Genomic DNA, 18,158 nt, shown 5'->3' with positions numbered 1-18,158 from the left:
GGGATTCTCTCTTCTTTCTTTTCGCGATTCCGCTACAAGGAAAACTGTTAGAGATGAGAGAAAATAAAGAGAATGAGAACAGGGAAGGGAATCGGAAAGAAAACTAAATGAAGGGAATATGGTTGAAGATGATCTAAGGAGGAAGGTGTTTGGATCAGGCTAAAATGCTAACCTATAGGTTAGCCTATAAAATTCTATGAAACACATATGCCAATTATTTTCATGGCATCATGAAAATACTTTTTTCAGATATTTTTCACTATTTCTTTGCGTGTGACAAATAGTACTAAGCAAGTTCGACTATCATTATCCAAACAAACATCATAATAAAAATACGATTAAGTTTTTCTCTATTTCCGTGTTTCAAAATAGTACTTACGTATCCATTAAACTCATATTACAAATGTTATCATCTGTTGATGTCTACATTTTGGTATTACCACTGTGATAGATGTTGAGCAATTATCAATGGGAGACACTAGTTCAATGTTGTTAAGTTTTTAGTACATCTTTTGTCTCCTTGTTTCGTACTAAGTGACTAGATGATAAGTATTTGAAAATAGACCATAGCGAAAAAAGAAGTATTTGGAAATAGAGTAAAATACGGATGGAGAGGCGATATGGCTCTTTTCACACCGGTGATTAGCATGTACCCATGTTACACAAATCAGAAAACAGAAAAAAAAAACCCATCGGTCTCTAATCTACCCGCATCGGGAACACAGAGAAGTTAAGGGTGTTTTTGGGTTCCGAATTTATCCCAGTCTGATTTGGTGGCAGTGACGGATCAAGTGTCAGAGTGCTGGATAGGTACTGATTAGGTTTTTTTTTTTCGTTTTTTTAACGAACTGTGGGTTAGATCATATACTAAATCAAATTTGGATCAGATTACAGTAGTGTCAGGCCCACTTAGACTACCCTGTGGGTCCGCCACTGTTTGGTGGGATATATAATTAAAAAAATATATATTTGGTTTTTTTATTCGCTATTCTAATTTAATTTGACGGATGTAAATATATATATTTTTAGTCTGCTTCAGGAGTGAATCTTTATTCGAGTTTCTCTCTACAAGTTGACCCAGTGAATATAGGTTCCTGTATCCGTTCATACAGACGAGTCCACTCGTCAGTGTTACAAAATTATTTTCATACGAGCAATCAATTATAATATTAATTTTTTACATTCACTTATGCAGCTTTAGATTCGATCAACTAAAAAAACTCAGTCAACCTGTACAGACAGATACAACCAAACAAACACTATTTTTTTTTAATAAATATGACTTCGGTTAATCTGTTTCCACTCAGCTAGACTAACATGCAGCTATGTAAAACTCCAACTGTAGAACCAGTAGTGGAGCTTGAGCAAAAGGTAAGCGGGGGCTAAATTGTCCTGTTAATCACTACGTATTTATGTATGCTAAATCAACAAAGTAGCAAGAAAAATAGTGATTTTGCTCGTATTTTGATCCCTAAAACTATATTATTATACTAGAGCAATTGCAAATTTGAAGTGTATAGAGTACTCTATAATGTATAAGAAAGAAACATGAGGACTTATAGATATAAAAGGACAAGAGGTAAATATTTAGTACTCTATAATGTATAAGGAACATAATATTAGAAAAGAAATATGTGAATTTATAGATACAGAAGCACGGTAGATTTAATGAATATTAACCATGCAATACACAAACTGATAAACAATTAAGTTAATTTTTAATATATGTGCTTAGAAGTAGATAAGAAAGTTTTGGATTGCAACAGCCATAACCCCGTTTGGTCTCCAGTAGCTCCGCCGCTGCGCAGAACCAAATACTCCTAAACGGAAGCACAATCTTGGTCAGACTTGTGTTCCCACGGCCCGCACCGCATATGAACGCACTATCCTTATCTTGGCCGCTGGATCCTACACGAATGGCCACGACCAGCTTCCTCAAGCCGATTCCAAGCCCGATCCTGTCTCGCCTCGCCTCGCCCCGGCCCCGCACCGCAGATCCCACGCGGCGTTAAAAAATCGGGAGCCGTGCTGGCGCCGGAAACCCCCCTCTCTCTTCTCGGGCAGACGGGCATCGCTTCGCCTTCTCCGCACAGCAGCAGCAGCCGCTTCGGGATCGGGACGCGGAAGGGGAAAGGGGAGGGCGCGAGCGAAGGGCAGGCGAGTCGTCCGTCCACGGCAGCTTCCTTCCCTCCCCGCCGCCCCCGCGTACCCTAGGGCTGCCCATCTACCCCCACCGGCGCACGATGAGCTCCACCTCCTCCCCCGCCACCGCTGCCACCGCGTCACCGCCCCCCGCCGCCGACGAGGGGCGGGCGGCGGAGGTGGTGGTGGTGGACGAGAGGGTTGCCTCTCACGTGGACTCGTTCCTCGTCGAGGCGCTCGACAACCCTCGCCACCGCCTCATGGGTGAGTCTCGGGCCGCCTGTCGCCTTATCTCCTTCGTCGTGTCGTTCGCGCGGGGCACTGGTTTGGGGTGCCTTGGAGCAGTGCATGCGCATATGTGATGGTTGTGGTGGGTTCGTGTGGATGGGGGTGGGATTTGGGCTGGGATTCGTGCGTTTTGTCTCTAGGGTCTGGTCCTGGTGCGTTCTAGGTGTGGAGTTGGGGATTAGAGTCTTCTTTGGTTTGATGTGGTCCGCAGTGGGGGTGAGATAGTGGCGAAGTACGGGAATTCCTATGAATTACTAAATTATGCTTTTATGTCTGCCCCTGAAGCTTTTCGTATCGTGATGGTTTGCATGACTGGTGCTGATTATGCTTCTGGTGTGCACCCAGATGAGCGCGATAACCTTAGTAACGAATCCTTTAGTTTGGCTCTAGTTAAATTGGGTTAGTGTATCTGAATATTGCCAGTTATTGTTGCGTAGGATTTTAATTTTGGGGAATCACACTGCTTTTTCTAGTAGTTGTTTTAGCCTCATACACTAGCATTGTATTGAGAAGAGTTGTAAAAATGTGAAGTATTCTATTAATCAGGGACATATAAATTAATCGACTGATCTTGAGATTAGGTTGTAGTTCAATGAACTATAAGCTGAAATTAAGTATTTGAGGTACTGGTAATATAAGGGTGTGTTTGGTTAGTTGAATGTACCGATACATGTACGAGTTGGTGCAGGATCTAAGCACGTCATGGTGTTTGGTTTGTTGAATCATATCATTCCTTCTAGGATGAGATGGTTCAGATTCTTAAAATATATCGAGAAGATGCTGTACCGAGCCATGCGGCAAAATCGGCTGAACGACTCTGTACAGGTTTTGTCAACTCCACTAATCATTTGCGGTTCGTGACGCTTAGTGACTATCAGTGGTTATTAAGGATTTTTAGTTAAACATTAGTTACAATTAGATGTTATTAACCATAACTAATTATTATTTTGGGTATTTAGTGATGATTATTGACAATTTAAGTTATGATTAACTGGGATTAGTAATGATTAGTACTAATTAGCATAGTTTGTTGATAATAACAAATATAAAAATTATTATTTCTATAAAATAATTAAGTTATACATGGATATAATACATGGTTTTTAAGCAACTAAACACATTCTCGTATCATCCAATACATCCAACCAAACACATTCCGGTACCACCCCTTACATCTAACCAAATAACCTACTTGTACCACCTCATCCAGAACCATTCCTTCCGTCCATCCAGGACGATCTCATCCCATTCAATTTCGTTCAACCAACCAAACACACCCTAAATGACTTCAGATGAGCTAAATGGATCACGTCCAAGCCTGTTTTAACTCTCTTATAAGTGGTGAAAAGCATGGTTGTGGATAATGTTCATTGTTTTGGTACTGTCGGATAACTGGACTGTAATGTCGGACCATCGTTTAGAATGCCATTTCTCTGAAGAGAACTTGAATAGTATTTTGTGTTTCATAGTTTGACAGTTAATAATTATCCCTTGAGAAATTTCTTTGAGAAATGCTACCTGTTCTTCAATCTCTGCCTACTGTGTCCCCATTGTTCAGATGACAGTTGATGTTAAATGACAACATTTCATATCCGACTCAACAAGTTATTAATTTTTAGGATCCCATGATCGAGGAAAATATGTTTCCAATTAGGCCTTTCTTGTTGCTTGACACATCACCAGTGTCTTGTTTACTGTATACATATAAATCCATTACTGCAGATATCTTTTTTTGAACTATGGAAAATCCACATGGAGGGAGCTCGGTGCTTGTTTACCTTCGTCTCAATATCTCAATGGGGTGATGAGGATTTTATGCTTTCACCTACTGATCTCTCTTCTTCATTTGCAGCTGTTCTCTGTTCTTCCTTTCCTTTCTTTTCAAGCCTATGTAATTGATGGAATAGAACAATCACGATAACATTTGATTTAGGGTCGCTCCACTATGTGAGATTTATGTAGGCCTAGTTGTTATGGTGGGGGCATCAATACTAGTGGCAGGGACCGGCTACACGCACAAACACATGAGGTGACACAGAGCCGCTTGACCCTTAAAGTCGCACATAAGTCTAGGCACTTTATCTCCAGGGAACTTATCTTTAGATAGTTTGGGGGCTAATCTTTAGTTAGTTTGAATAAGTTAGGAAACTCACCTCTAACTAAGGGTAGTTAGAAAAAACTCTTATCTCTAAGATCTGTGTTTTAGGGCTGACTCTATTTAATGATGCACCTGACAGTCTTATGGTTTGAAAGGCGGGAAAGAGGTCCCTTCTTCCCCCACCCCCTGCGTGCCATCTTCTGGCGCGTGCACTCTTCCTAGCCACGCGCCCTTACCACTGTGTCTCGAGGCAAACATGGTTCCCCCCGTTCCCCACTCCTATCCCCTCCGTTCTCTCCCACCAGACTGTAACAACATGGTATAAGTCCTTTTGCCTCTTTCTTTTGGTTGCTTTCATGCCTTGAAACAAATTTTTTATCTGAGGTTTGTGCCTTCCTGTGCCTCATCCATGCTCCTCAACATGTGCCTGTGCATATCTGACTGCACTTTGTATACTCAAACCATAATAATGCTTCTTATGCAACAAACACATAATACCTGGATCTGTACCATGGAATTTGAGTTTTTGACTCTGATATATGTCTGTTAAGTTGTTGTTCAATTCTTTTCTTTATCATTTCCTTAAATTGTTATCTGCAAGAAGGAAATGGAATAACTTAATGCGTGAATTCTCACCTGAAAATATCCTGTCAAGGTAACTAATGAGCAGTGTAATTGATATAAATAACTGAATTTGGGCAGTAAGCTGGTTATTATAGTGTAGAACTTATAATCTTCTGTTAGTTATTGAATGTTTGACAATTAATTTGTGGTTTGAATATGTTTGCTGGTTGATAAAAATAAATCCTTTTCATGGTTTTATTTCTACACTTTTTTTGTCATTAGGTAATTCTTCACATTTAGTCTTTCATTACTACATAATCATTCCAGTTCTCTCTTATTTCAGTTTTGCGGATGGAACTGGATATACAGAAATTTATGCAGAACCCTCAGCTGCAAGAATTTGAATTCCAGAACTTTCCAACTTCTTACCTCCGCTGTGCTGCTCATCGTGTTGCACAACATTATGGTTTAGAGACTCTAGTAACAGATAGTTTAGTAGATGGTTCAATCAGCAGGATAGTTGCAAGAAAAACACCAGAAAGCAGATATCCAGCAATTGCTTTATCAGAAGTTCCCAGCAAACAAGCAAGAAATGACCATGAGGCAGCAGAAAAGCTCAAATTTGTCATATATCAAAGGCCCAAAGCATCCCAAAATGGCGCAGCTGATGCTGGAAACAAGAACGGTGCATTGAAAACTGTTGAAGAGAGGATAGATGAATATAATAAAGCACGGGCACGCATCTTCCATGGTTATATTTCTGCAGACGCTTATGCTACAAGCGATCTGGTAACTCCTTCCACTGGCAGAGACGAGCCAGTGAATGTTGAGCCTTCTGTTGATGAGAACAAAGTCAGCATAATGAACAACCGTTCCAGAGTTGCTGTTTTTAAGGATGCTGCAAAAGATCGTAGTGACCCGGACTACGATAGAAATTACAAAAGGTTAGCATATTCATCAGTTAATTTTTGTTGCCACCAATTGATGTTAGTGATGAGATGATGAAGCAGTAACATATAAGCTGTTGCAGGTATGTTAGGAGCCCAGTGCCTGACTTCAACTTGAGCCCAGGTGCCTTCAATTTTGCTGTGCCTCAGTTTATGCAATATGGTGTTGGTTATATGCATTCTGCTGGCATGTCAACAAACCAACCTGCTGTGTACTTTGGTCAACCTGATCTATCTATGGGGTCAACTTCTGGAGCTGCTGTTTACCCACATTGGCCAACCCCAGCAATGATGTATCCCCATTGCTATGACAATGTTGGCCCTATGATTTCTCAGGTGAGCCTATCACTGGGTTCTGACATTGCATATCCTTTGTAAGTTGCAGTGCTTTCTGAGTAGTGCAGCTTAATATGTAGACCTGCAATTGCAACACTATTCTATCTTTGGTGAAGCATTGGAACATGATTTGTGCGTGCGTGTGTGTGTTCAAGTTTTGAATCTTTCAATAGTTGCGCAATTAACACTTGACCGGTCTGACTTGGATAGCCAGCAAAATATATTCTGGCGCTAAAAGTTTAGTAGACCAAAAAGCAATATGTTTCCGTAACTCGATGAATCTGTACATACTATTTGCGCACGACAAGTCTATATATATGAAGATATTGTAGGTCAAACTTAAACTTGATTAGCGTACAGAATTTCACTTTTGTGTGACTGGAGGGGAGTCGTTATAATCCCTTTTGCTTGGCTTGATATAGGAGCCCTTTTACATATTTTTCCTTCGCAAATGTGTTCTTATGTGCTTCAAAGGTTCTTCAATAATCTGATAAGAAATGATAATCTTACATTGTTACTATTACTTTGTTTTTTCCATGTCCCAACAGGACCCACTTTTCTCCCCAGTAGAATGGTGCAATTTGTATTTTTAAGTTTGAATCCGATGTCTAGATCTGATTTAGCGGTATTACTTGTCACGGGCATTTCCCTTTATGGTCTTTGGTATCCTTGCCATGTAAAGAATGCTCTTATCATATGCAGTCAGTCCTCAAACAAAAACATAGTTCTATTAATTCAGGATGCCATTTTGCTGAAGTAATGACCAAAATATTCTGTTCCTCTGCAGGTACCGCTGTACCAGTCCTTCAACCATGGTTAGGAGATTCTACTTGCTGGAAAGTCTGGAACAACTCTTTGTTGAACTTGCTATATTGTGTTGTATTTCGGAGTCAAGCCTTTTCTATTACAAAATTTCGTGTAGTTGTTTAAGGAGTCCTAATTCGTTGAAACTATTATTGTGAACTAGTCTGAAACTGTGGTGCTTATCCAAAGTCTAGTTTCAAGGGTTCCTAAAACAGTGCTGAGCCGGTAACCGTTAGCTGGTGGTATTATCACTGATGGGTTGCCATATGCCAGCAGTAATTGGTTTCTTACCGGTCAAACACTGTTGCACGGAATACCTTGGTTTAGAAAGCAGGCACGGGAAACTGGTAGACTAATGAAGTGCGTTGTTGGTTTATAGTGGCGATCGGTATTGGATCATTAGCTCCCTGACCCCAAATAGAACATATTTAGTGATGGAATGGAATGTGTAGACCTGACATTCTGCGTGGCTATGATTGCAATGGAAGATGACGGGGGTTATAAAAATCTTGATACAATGGTTGGATTCATCCAGGCTTCTCCTCAATCTAAACATACTGTATAGTTCGTTGCCATTCCTCAAAAAGACCAGTACATAGTCAGCTTTGTTAATCACGTAAGTAAGAAAGACTGCGTGGTGGGAATCATTGCATGATCCAAAAAAGAACCATATGGGTACCAATCAATGGAGATGGTTGAACCGTCGTTGTACTGGAGCCAAAACGCTAACCGATCGATGCAACTCAAATCTAATGGCTACCTCCTGATCCTCCTCTTCAACTCCACGGAAGTAGTAACACCTCGCATAAAGAGGACGCTCCATTTTTTATTTATATATTTTCTAAGATAAATAATTAAATAAATAGATGTTTAATAACAAATTAGTAAAAATAGATGTCTATTATCCGGCCTTTACGTCACTTGAGAGGAGAGAGCAGTAAGCTCCCACCCATACGTGTATCGTGATCGGATACGAGCGGCTTAACCCCGTATGAACACTACTTGACTGGAGTCCTGTTCATGCCCCTAATTATTTCATATGCCAGCTCTTTTTGGGTGAGTCCTTACCGTCTTTTGAATGAGTGGCTAGGCCCGCGTATGAACATTAATTGGTAGAAGTACTGTTTATGTCTCTAATTCTCTCATATTCTTTATTTAAAACAGTGGTCTTCTATTGTTCCAAAATCATATAACTTTTTGTACGTGTTTCATAATCTATGTGTAACTCATTTAATTGGATTAATCTAAAAAACCGATGTAGAATTTAAACTAAAATTCTAAAAAAAAATACTACTTTTATAATTTCTAACAATTGTTATGGCCTCAAATAAATTTTCAAAAATCTAAAACAAATAACTAATATTCTTCTTATGTGATAGAATAATTTCTAAAATTATTTCTAGCCCTAGGTTATATGATAAAAAAGTGAGTTCCTTTGTAATGCTCTATTTATATATACTTTATCATTTCATTTATTCAATTTGAATTCAAACAAAATTCAAACATATACAAATGGGTTGAATTTTTATCATTTTGTATATGTTTGAATTTTATTTGAATTCAAATTGAATTAAAAGAAGAATATCACATGAAATGATAAAAATACATATAAATAGAGCATTACAAAGGAACTTACTTTTTCACCATATAACCTAGGGCTAGAAATAATTTTATAAATTAGTCCATCACATAAGAAGAATATTAGATAATTTTTTTTCAGATTTTTGAAAATTTATTTGAGACTCTAACAATTGTTAGAAGTTATAAAAGTAGTATTTTTAGAGAATTTTAGTTTAAATTATACACATATTTTTTAGATGAATCTAATTAAAATATATTGCACATAGATTATGAAACACATACAAAAAGTTATATGATTTTTGGAACAACAGAAAAATACTATTTTAAATAGAAAAGCTGAGAGAGAATTAGAGATAAGCAGTACTGCTACCAAGGAAGAGGCAGTAATGGCCTATTCAAAGGGCGGTAAGAGCTGTACATGTACGGGTGGGAGTTTACTACTCTCAGGGATGGTAAGAGTCTAACCGTCCTATAAAAGAATCTCAGGGATGGTAAGAGTCTAACCATCCTATAAAAGAATGATAGATGTTTATTCTTGTAAATTATTATCATTTTGTATATGTTTATTTACTTATTTATGTTAGAAAATATAAAAATAAAAAAACTCCCACGGAGCGCACACCAGAGTCGCGCTCGGCCCAATCCAACATCCCAAGCACCAAGGCCGCAAGAGGGTTCGTGGACTGAGATCCCACTGTTTCCGACCGGATGAGCCGCGAGGGGGGCGGGCTCTACGCCACGCCGAACGCGTGCGCGCCGAACAAACAGAGCGACGACGATGGCGCCTCCCATGCAATGCAGTGCATGTAGCACGAACCGTGGACGGACGCTCGCTTTCGCCGCACTGTGCTTGTCCCGTCCCCGAATCAACTCAACTCCCAATGCCTGTTTCTAGGTCCACAGCATGTTTTGCACGAACTGGATATGGACCAGGTCGATTGATGGGCTCGGCAATCGGCGTCCGTCCAGGTCCGTCTGTCAGGACTCTGGTCTAAGCCGTCTAGCGACGTCATCTTCGTTGGGGCAAACTGAAGATAACCACAGTTCAAAATGCATATATTCAACTGAACTCCGCCTTTCCTAAGGTTAAGCGCGCAGGCGCACGAACGAGGCAAAAAGATCTGTAAGGTGATCGTTAGCCTGATGTGGTTTTAGCTCGGTTTTCCATTAATTAATGGAGCAACCGAGCCCACTAATTTTTTTATTAATAATATAATAGATGGTTCTTCTACCGATAAGGTTTCAAATAGGGTGATCACTGTTCTGAACGCTGACGCCGTGGTCCAGGCGAGGCACTAGCAGCCGCAACGAGCGACAGAGCGAGCGAGAGCGCGATGATGATGATCGGATCGCCCACAGCTGCAGGCGGCAGAGGCCCCTCGACCGACTTCCCTTTCCCCCATGGAAGCAGCAAGCATCTCCCCTCTAGAGCTAACGAGTAACGACTCGGCACCAGGCGCCAACCCGAGCAGATCAGATACGCATGCCATCTGGGCCCCGTCGCCTGGCGACCGACAGGCGGTGATTCTGATCTCGTCCGCCTCATCAGGCACCACCCCCGCCGGTGGTGGCCCACCCAACCCGATCACCACCCCGGGCCGGGCCCGCGCGCGTGGTTGCATGGGCCCCGCTGCCACCTTGCCCGCAGTCCAGTTTGGTATGGGCATCGCGTCAGTCATCGGCGATGTTTATCTGCAGGCCTCGAGTGCTGGACCTGGACTCGTTTGCTGGCTCACGGCAGGCAGCCCGGGCCGGCCGGCACAGGAGTACCTTTGCGTTGCGTCCCCCGGGATTCGGGTTATCGGGTACATCGGTCGGGTCACGAGCTGGCCCCAGTCTCCACAACTAAACGCACGCAGAAAGTGCCGTGCTTTGTGTTTTCTCGGAAACGATCTTGCTCAGTGGATGTACTTGTAAAATCTTGTGCGTTTCTCTGAGACGATCTTGCTCCAAGGATATGCTTGTAAATCCCGTAAGAAACTCACGCGTTCCAAACACGGTCTTACCGACCGGGAACAGAACAAAACCTAGTGCGGGTAAACTTTGCGCCTATCAAAATATATGGTCCACCTCTATCTCGTGAGTTTATAAGCTGAAGCTGAGACCGTACCACAGTACCAATGATAAAGTCCCGTTGACCTTGGAATTTCCCGGCAATTACACTGTAACCTTGAAATTTCCCGGTGACGCTGTTGTTCCCGGATAAAGTCCCGTTGACCTTGAAATTTCCCGGTAATTACACGTCACGATAATTTGTCCATCTGAAGTTTCCCTGGCAGGGAAGTCTAAAAAAAGCACGCCAAACACGTTGGTTAAGGGAGTTTAACGTAAACAACAGCGTCGATGGAGATAACACCATAGAACAGGACCAGCTCTTGTGGACCTGGTCATATCCATACAGATGCGTTTCGTTCCAAAAGTTGTCTGTTACGCCTAGTTTGGTAAGATTTCAGAATCTCTCATAAACGTTTTAGATTCGGTTTCTTCTTTAAATATTTATATGATGAATCAAAATTGATTTATACAATCGTTTAGTTAGTTCAGTAGTTTCGAATTTTTAAAGGTTTATATGAGAAGTAAGATGATTCTAGTGAGAAACACTATTTTAAGTAATTAACTTGCTAAGTAAAAGAACAGAAATGTTTCTTTTGATTTTTTAAAAAACCAGAAACCAAACTATTCGTTTGGTAGAGATTCTCTTGTTTTTGTCCAGAAACATTCTAGCTTCTCACTGTCAAACGCACCCTTAATCTTGGGGCAACCAGAAACAATACTGTATCAAAGACCACGAGGATCACGGATCCGGTGTCACTGATACATCACACAAACGAATATAGAAGAAAACAAGGAGAGAAATAGTATCAGGCCTTTGTATTTTTATAGGAATTTTCATCTGTCTGATAGGATGGCACAATTTTTTTAGTATCCCGCCATTTAATAGACTCACCAAGGAGTAACAAGAGTAGCAAATAAAGGGATGAAAGTTGAGAGGGAGTGGCAAAGAGGGTACCAAACTTTCCATGACATATTAAGGATTTGACTAACTTTCGAGAGTAAATAAAGAATTTGCACCTAGATATACGCATAGGAAGTTTATTATCTCAACTATTGATAGCTTATTTTTTTTGTTGGCATCCTCCCTTTACATGATTATATACTATATACACCCATTTCGATGGTGAAAAGAAGAAGAAGAATCCCCTAAACGCACATCTGCCGTGAAGCTTTGCATCAGCAACTTGTTGGTTTAATACCTGAGTCTCGCACCTAGCAATGACAACTCGATCGTGTCATTACCGAAACTAGGCCCATCATATGCAAGTTGCTTGATCTAGCGTCACTTTGTTAGGCCCTCTCTATAATCATTCTGATGGGAGATTTTGCCCCTTTTGGCCGCACATGGATATCGAATTATAAAGCTTACCACAAGAGTCTCCTACTATATATCTATTCTAGACAATTTCTCTGCCTTCGAACGGGGCAAGTCAGGTATCCAATTCAGCAATCTGATACTCATTGCAATCCTTTCTACCATGGCCAAAAAAATTGGTCTAGCTTGTGTTGTTTTCCTGCTTGGCCCAAACATTTTTGGTTGGATGCACCGGATTTCCCTCCTACCAACCACGGTATACTTGATCTCCTAGCCAAATTTTATTTTTTTAGAAAAAGGGTTTCGTTTTTTTATTTCAGTAGTCGAGAATATTAACACAATGTGAAATAACCTTCTTTGTGAAATTACGGACAAGTACACTCCATCTAGCGGTGTACTGGTAGGAAGACGTCTTCCTACCCTCCACCCGGCCAAAAAAAAAAAGAAGAACAGAAGACGTCTAAATCATATCTGCATGGATGAAAAATAATTGCCAGTGAAGCCATTAGATCTGAAACACGTCAACATCGAAGGCATCAGATGCGGGGCGCGTCCGTCCACCGCCAAGATGCCGGTAGCTTTCGTCGTCAGCCGTCGGATAGAAATTCCCCTTGGGCCTCGACGACAGCGATAGGCGCCGGATCGCTAGCTTTTGGCGGCACATTCCCATGGAGTTTTTTTTAATAATATTATTATTTTATTAGAAAATTGTAAAAATAATAGTTAAATTTAAAAAATTGTAAAAATAGGTATATGTCGGTATGCGGAATACCGAGAAGGTACTTATCAGTACTCCGAATACCGACAACTTACGTGACGCTGGGCCTGAGATCTATCGGCATGCGAAATACCGACAGGTCATGAGCCCGGCTAAACGGGGTGTAACGTAGGCTTTGCGTGGAGCGTAGTTGCTCCACGCAAAGCTACGTGGCACATAGTTGCTCCATGTAGTTGCTTGTCGGCATTCCGAATGTCGACATGTGACGCGTTATGGTCTGTCGGCACTCGGAATGCCGACATGTGACGTGTTATGGCCTTCGGCATGCGTAATGTTGACATGTGGAATATCGACAGGTGCCACGTTAGGTCTGTCGGCATTTCATGTGTTGGAATGCCTTTATATATTCTACGACCGGTGATTTCTCTCCCACACTGACCGTACATAGCGGGCAGTGACGGCGAGTGTCAACGATGAGTGAGCGATGCGGGGAGGCGGGTGGCGGCGGGAGGGCGGGCTGCTTCGGGCGACGAGTAAAGCAGCGACGGTATGTTTTTTTTCTTTTTTAAAATAGTTATAATTAGTTAGAAATTTACGAGTAATTAAGAAGTAGAATTAGTTAGAAATTATAGCAGTAGGATATTTAGAATAGAAATAGAGTAATTTTTTTGATGGCAATATATTTAGAATGGTATAGTGTGAATTGAAAGAGTACGTTAGCGGTGATATTTGATGGTTATATAGAATACAAGTGATGAAATTAAATATATTTTATGGTCATAGTTGTTATACGTTGATTACAATCATTTAACCTGAGGGAGTATAATATGGTTGTTGAATCAGGTATGTCGACCATAGTGGGCTTCAGGGTTTTTTATGGTTCTGGATATGTCATGTATTGTAACAGTGGGGTGAATTTTAGTAGCTTCCAGGATGTGAACATAGAATTGTATAGTCCGAGAGAGATTCAACGATCCCAAGTGTTAGGTTGGCTGTACAATCTATTGTAACTTAGTCCGACACATCAACAGTTGACGATAAAGGTTCTGATTCCTAGACATCGAGAAACCAGCTGGCAGTGGGAGCTCTTGGAGGTTAGATGTTCAAAGTAATGACAACAATTTGTATCACTAGGGTTGAGACAAGGTTTTTTTTCCCACTGTATCCTTGTAGAAGTGAGCGATGTTGGATCCACAGAAGCTGGACCTAGCACGGTAGAAGTTGTTAGTGAAAATGTTGTCCATGAGGAGGTGCAAGAGAGTGTGGTTCCGGAGGTACCCCTACATACTAGTACACCGGTTGAGCTATAGACTGCAAGAGAAGAACGTAACAACGCGGAAGAAAATCAGGCAGCGATGTGCGCTGATCAGGGAGAGTGGGATGAGGCACTAGTGGATAAGATGGAGGCAGATAACGACGAGTTCTGCACATTTGTGGACCCAGTTGCAGGAATCCCGAAAGAATGGATGAATTTTGTTTGGAGAAGTTGATGGTGAACGATGGACATGAGTCAGCATGAGAGTATGATTCTATCGTGGTGACCAAAAGCTAGATGTTTCATGACAAGGTCTATCTGCAGTATGCAGTGAAGAGATGGTGTTTCTCGGAGGCAAGAGAGTTCAAGGTGGTAATATCTAATCCTCGGATATACGATGTAAAATTTTTAACTGAAGGTTGCACTTGGCGAGTTCATGGATTCTTGCCGAGGTGTGATATAATATGGTTAGCGTTTATTGTTGAGCCACGTACTTACAACTTAAGCCGATCTCTGCACGCGTATAGGAACATGAGCGCTGATTATGTTGCAAATGTGATGTACCCATAGATTGTGAAGAAGAATAGTATGTCTCTTTTTGGAGTTATGCATGTTATTAATACTAGATTTGGGTACTAGATTTCATATGACATGGTATGGAGAGCAAAACAGAAGGTGTTAGAGAAGATGTTTGGCACATATAAAGACTCATACCACAACTTACCTTTACTGCTAGGGGTTATTCAGGGTAGGAACAAGGGCACCTACATTGCTACTCATGATTTTATCAATCAGGATGGAGATCGAGTCCTTCAGCGAGCGTTCTAGTCATTCGATTGTATAATTGAGGTATTCTGACATTGCCAGGCGGTGATGTGCGTGGATAGGACATTCCTCGTATGCAAATACTTAAGATAGATACTCACAACTATTGGGGTTGATGGTGAGAACCAGGTTGTGCCTTTGGCTTTTGCATTCGTCGAACACGAGTCTACGGATAGTTGGCTATGGTTCTTGCAGTGGGTTAAGAGAGGTGTTGTTGGTAACAGGCCTAACGTGTGTACTCCATGATCGTCATGCATGCTTGTTGAACGCTATCAACACATTGCAGAGTGGTGCGGGCGGAGTATTAGTGTGGCGAGATTTGCATAGCTGTTGGTGCATACAGTATCTTGGAGCAAACTTCTACAAATAATTCAGGAGCAAGAGGGTGATGGATCTATTTAAGAAGCTATGCAAACCGAATCAAAGGAGGAAGTTTGTTGCACTGTGAAAAGAGCTAGATAAACTAAGTGGTAAGCACATGGATGAAGTTTTGAAGAAGCCAGTTGTACCGAGGGAGGAGGAGCCCGAGGACCTTGAGCCTTTATCACTTGAGCCATAGAGGAAGGGTGGACCGAGGGTTAAGTGTTTTTTCGATTGGATTAGACATGAACCACTGGAGAAATGGGCACTCATTGCGGATACTGATGGTTCATGTTATGGATTAATGACAACTAACCTCGCCGAGGTTTACAATTGGGTAATAAAGAGGAATAGATTATTGCCATTAGTGGTAACTGTGGAGGGAGTCACTTGTGGAACACAACGGTATCTCTGATAGCGTCATGGTAAGGTTGTGCTACATATGGGCAACCGAAATGCTCATAAACTTGGAAAACAACATCATATCCATGTCGACATGATGGCCAAAACAAGCAAGGAAGTGTATTGTGGTTTCTATAGAAATCTCTACCATAGATGTCTAAATAGGGGTGTGGAGGTGGTGGATTGATTGGGCCATCGAGAGGATGAGGATATGCCATTGTCTCGATGCAATTCGAGGTCACGATATGTGTGAGTAGAGTTCAATTGAGTTTTGTTTATATACAATAAGTCCTGGCGGTATTAGATAGATGTGGCTACACTGTAAATCCTGTTGCTAAGACTGCACTGCCCTGTTAGGGGTATCATTGAAAAGTCTTTTCGCTAGACTGCACCACACTACACCTTTTTCTAGACTCAAGCTTTAGACACGAAGTGACCACATGAAAGAGCTTCAATCAAAAATTAAATGACAACACCTCTATCCTGACTCAGGCTTTAGACATGAAGTGACCACATGACTCCACTTTAAGTATAAAATGACAACTCAGGGGTCCATTTGCTAGAAAGCGGTAGTAATAAGCGGTAATAATAACTACATGCCATTGTAACTTATTGTAGATTGCGTACGAGTAGGGTACGAGTCGATGTATATTGCCTTATGTTCTGTAGCCACATACGTGCAATGAATGCTTACGATGAGCCTTATATGTGATGTAATTTACTTTCATTGACATGCCTTAGCTTTTAGCATGAAATGACAACACCTTGCTGCAGCATAGCATCTCTGTCGTGCCTCACACTTTTGACATGGAGTGACCACATGACGCATCTTTAACCATGAAATGACAACACCTCTATCATGATTCAGGCTTTACACACGAAGTGACCACACGACAGAGCTTTAATAATCCTATCCTATAGCTTGGACACTTCTTGACTACACATGGTAAAATGATGAGGAAACACTCGCCCATGATCTTATCCCTTCTTTTATAGTACTGTGCATCTTTCTCTCTCTATCGGTGGATTCTTTTGACATCCGCGCGAAACGAATCCCTAATGTCACGTCCTAAAATATTAATTATGTAATTAGGCATGCCTAATCATAATTGCACTATGTTTTGTGCGATTTATTATCAATTTGAGTTTCAAAAGTTGTGCATTTTGAACCTTCACATATTTCCCCCACATACTCGTGAGTATTTGAGAGTGAACATGGCTTAGAAGCTAATTAGGAGAAGTCCCATATATATTAGAAAAGAAAAAGAATAAGAAAAAGGAAAAAGAATGAGACTTTTAGCACCAAACCGCTCTTACGGTCTAACCGGGGCTTCCTGCAGTCTAACCGCCAGTACACAGAGCGCTCATTAAGGGGATCGATCACACTCTCTCTCTTTCTTTTGCTGTCTCACTCTCTCCCTCACTCAAGCCCTAGAGAGAGAAGAAGATACCACCTTGACGGCTTTGATGACCGGAGATCGATGGAGGTACCTTCCTCGAGCTTCCCAAAGACTTCCTCGAGGTCTTCCCCCTTTTTCTTGCTCACTGGAGGTGCGTTCTTCCTCCCCAAGTGTAACACCCTGAGTTTTAGCATATAAAAATATAGCAAAATTCGCTCCAAATTAAAACTTTTTCTAATTATTAAACTAGTATAAAATCAAGGAAGTATATATTTGATGTATATATACTCGTATATATATATTCAAATATATTATTTTGGGCTAAGTATTCCAGAAAGCACCAAGTTAATTTCTAAATTAATCGTTACATTGAATTGATCATATGCATTTTGGTTTATTGGTTCTTATGGTTCTTTGCGTAGCGATTCGAATTGAATGCTTCTCAATTCGAATCTATTCTAGTTCCTTTTGGCAAATTTATAATCTAAATCAAACCAAGAAAATCGAGCTTCCAATCCAGCTAAAATCTATAATTCAATTATTCCATTGAATTATCCACAATTACCAATTCAAATTATTCAATTTGAATCCTTGCAAATACAAATACAATTCAAATACATCTATTTGAATTATCACACATTTCATTTACAAATTCAAATACATCTTTTGCAATTCAAATACACAAATATCTCTCACCATCTCTCCCTCTCTCAGATCTTTCCCTCTCTCTCTGTTCTTCTCACGCCCATCCCCTCCCTCTGTGCTCTCTCTCCCTCTGATCTTTCCACTGCGCTGGCCACCAAGGCAGGCCCATGCTCCTCTCTCTCTCTTCCTCTAATCTTTTCACCACCATGCCCCATGCCCTCACTGATATTTTCATCTGGATGGCAACATCCATTTGCTCTCCTCCCTCATGCCTTCACCTGCAAGCCATCGCACACAAGCATACATACACACTGGCGCTCAACCGTACGCTCCTCTGCCTCTCCTCTTCACGCCCTACAAGCACAGCCACGCCATCCAAGCTCGCGTGCGCGTCTCCTCCGGCCACCGTCGTGCATGTTACCG

General features: G+C 41.3%; 1 protein-coding gene across 1 annotated transcript; it reads left to right on the top strand.

Annotated features, from left to right (window-relative positions):
- Positions 1 to 2,012: 2,012 nt before the first annotated feature.
- Positions 2,013 to 7,637, top strand: LOC133928877 (uncharacterized). Its single transcript, XM_062375381.1, has 4 exons — positions 2,013 to 2,406; positions 5,436 to 6,036; positions 6,123 to 6,375; positions 7,163 to 7,637. Exons 1-4 carry the CDS (start codon positions 2,244 to 2,246, stop codon positions 7,193 to 7,195), a joined length of 1,050 nt encoding a protein of 349 aa, XP_062231365.1. The 5' UTR covers positions 2,013 to 2,243; the 3' UTR covers positions 7,196 to 7,637.
- The last annotated feature ends 10,521 nt before the right edge of the window (positions 7,638 to 18,158 follow it).

Source organism: Phragmites australis, chromosome 9 (genome assembly GCF_958298935.1).
Source record: "Phragmites australis chromosome 9, lpPhrAust1.1, whole genome shotgun sequence".
NCBI lineage: Eukaryota > Viridiplantae > Streptophyta > Magnoliopsida > Poales > Poaceae > Phragmites > Phragmites australis.
This window is presented reverse-complemented; position numbering and strand designations above follow the sequence as displayed.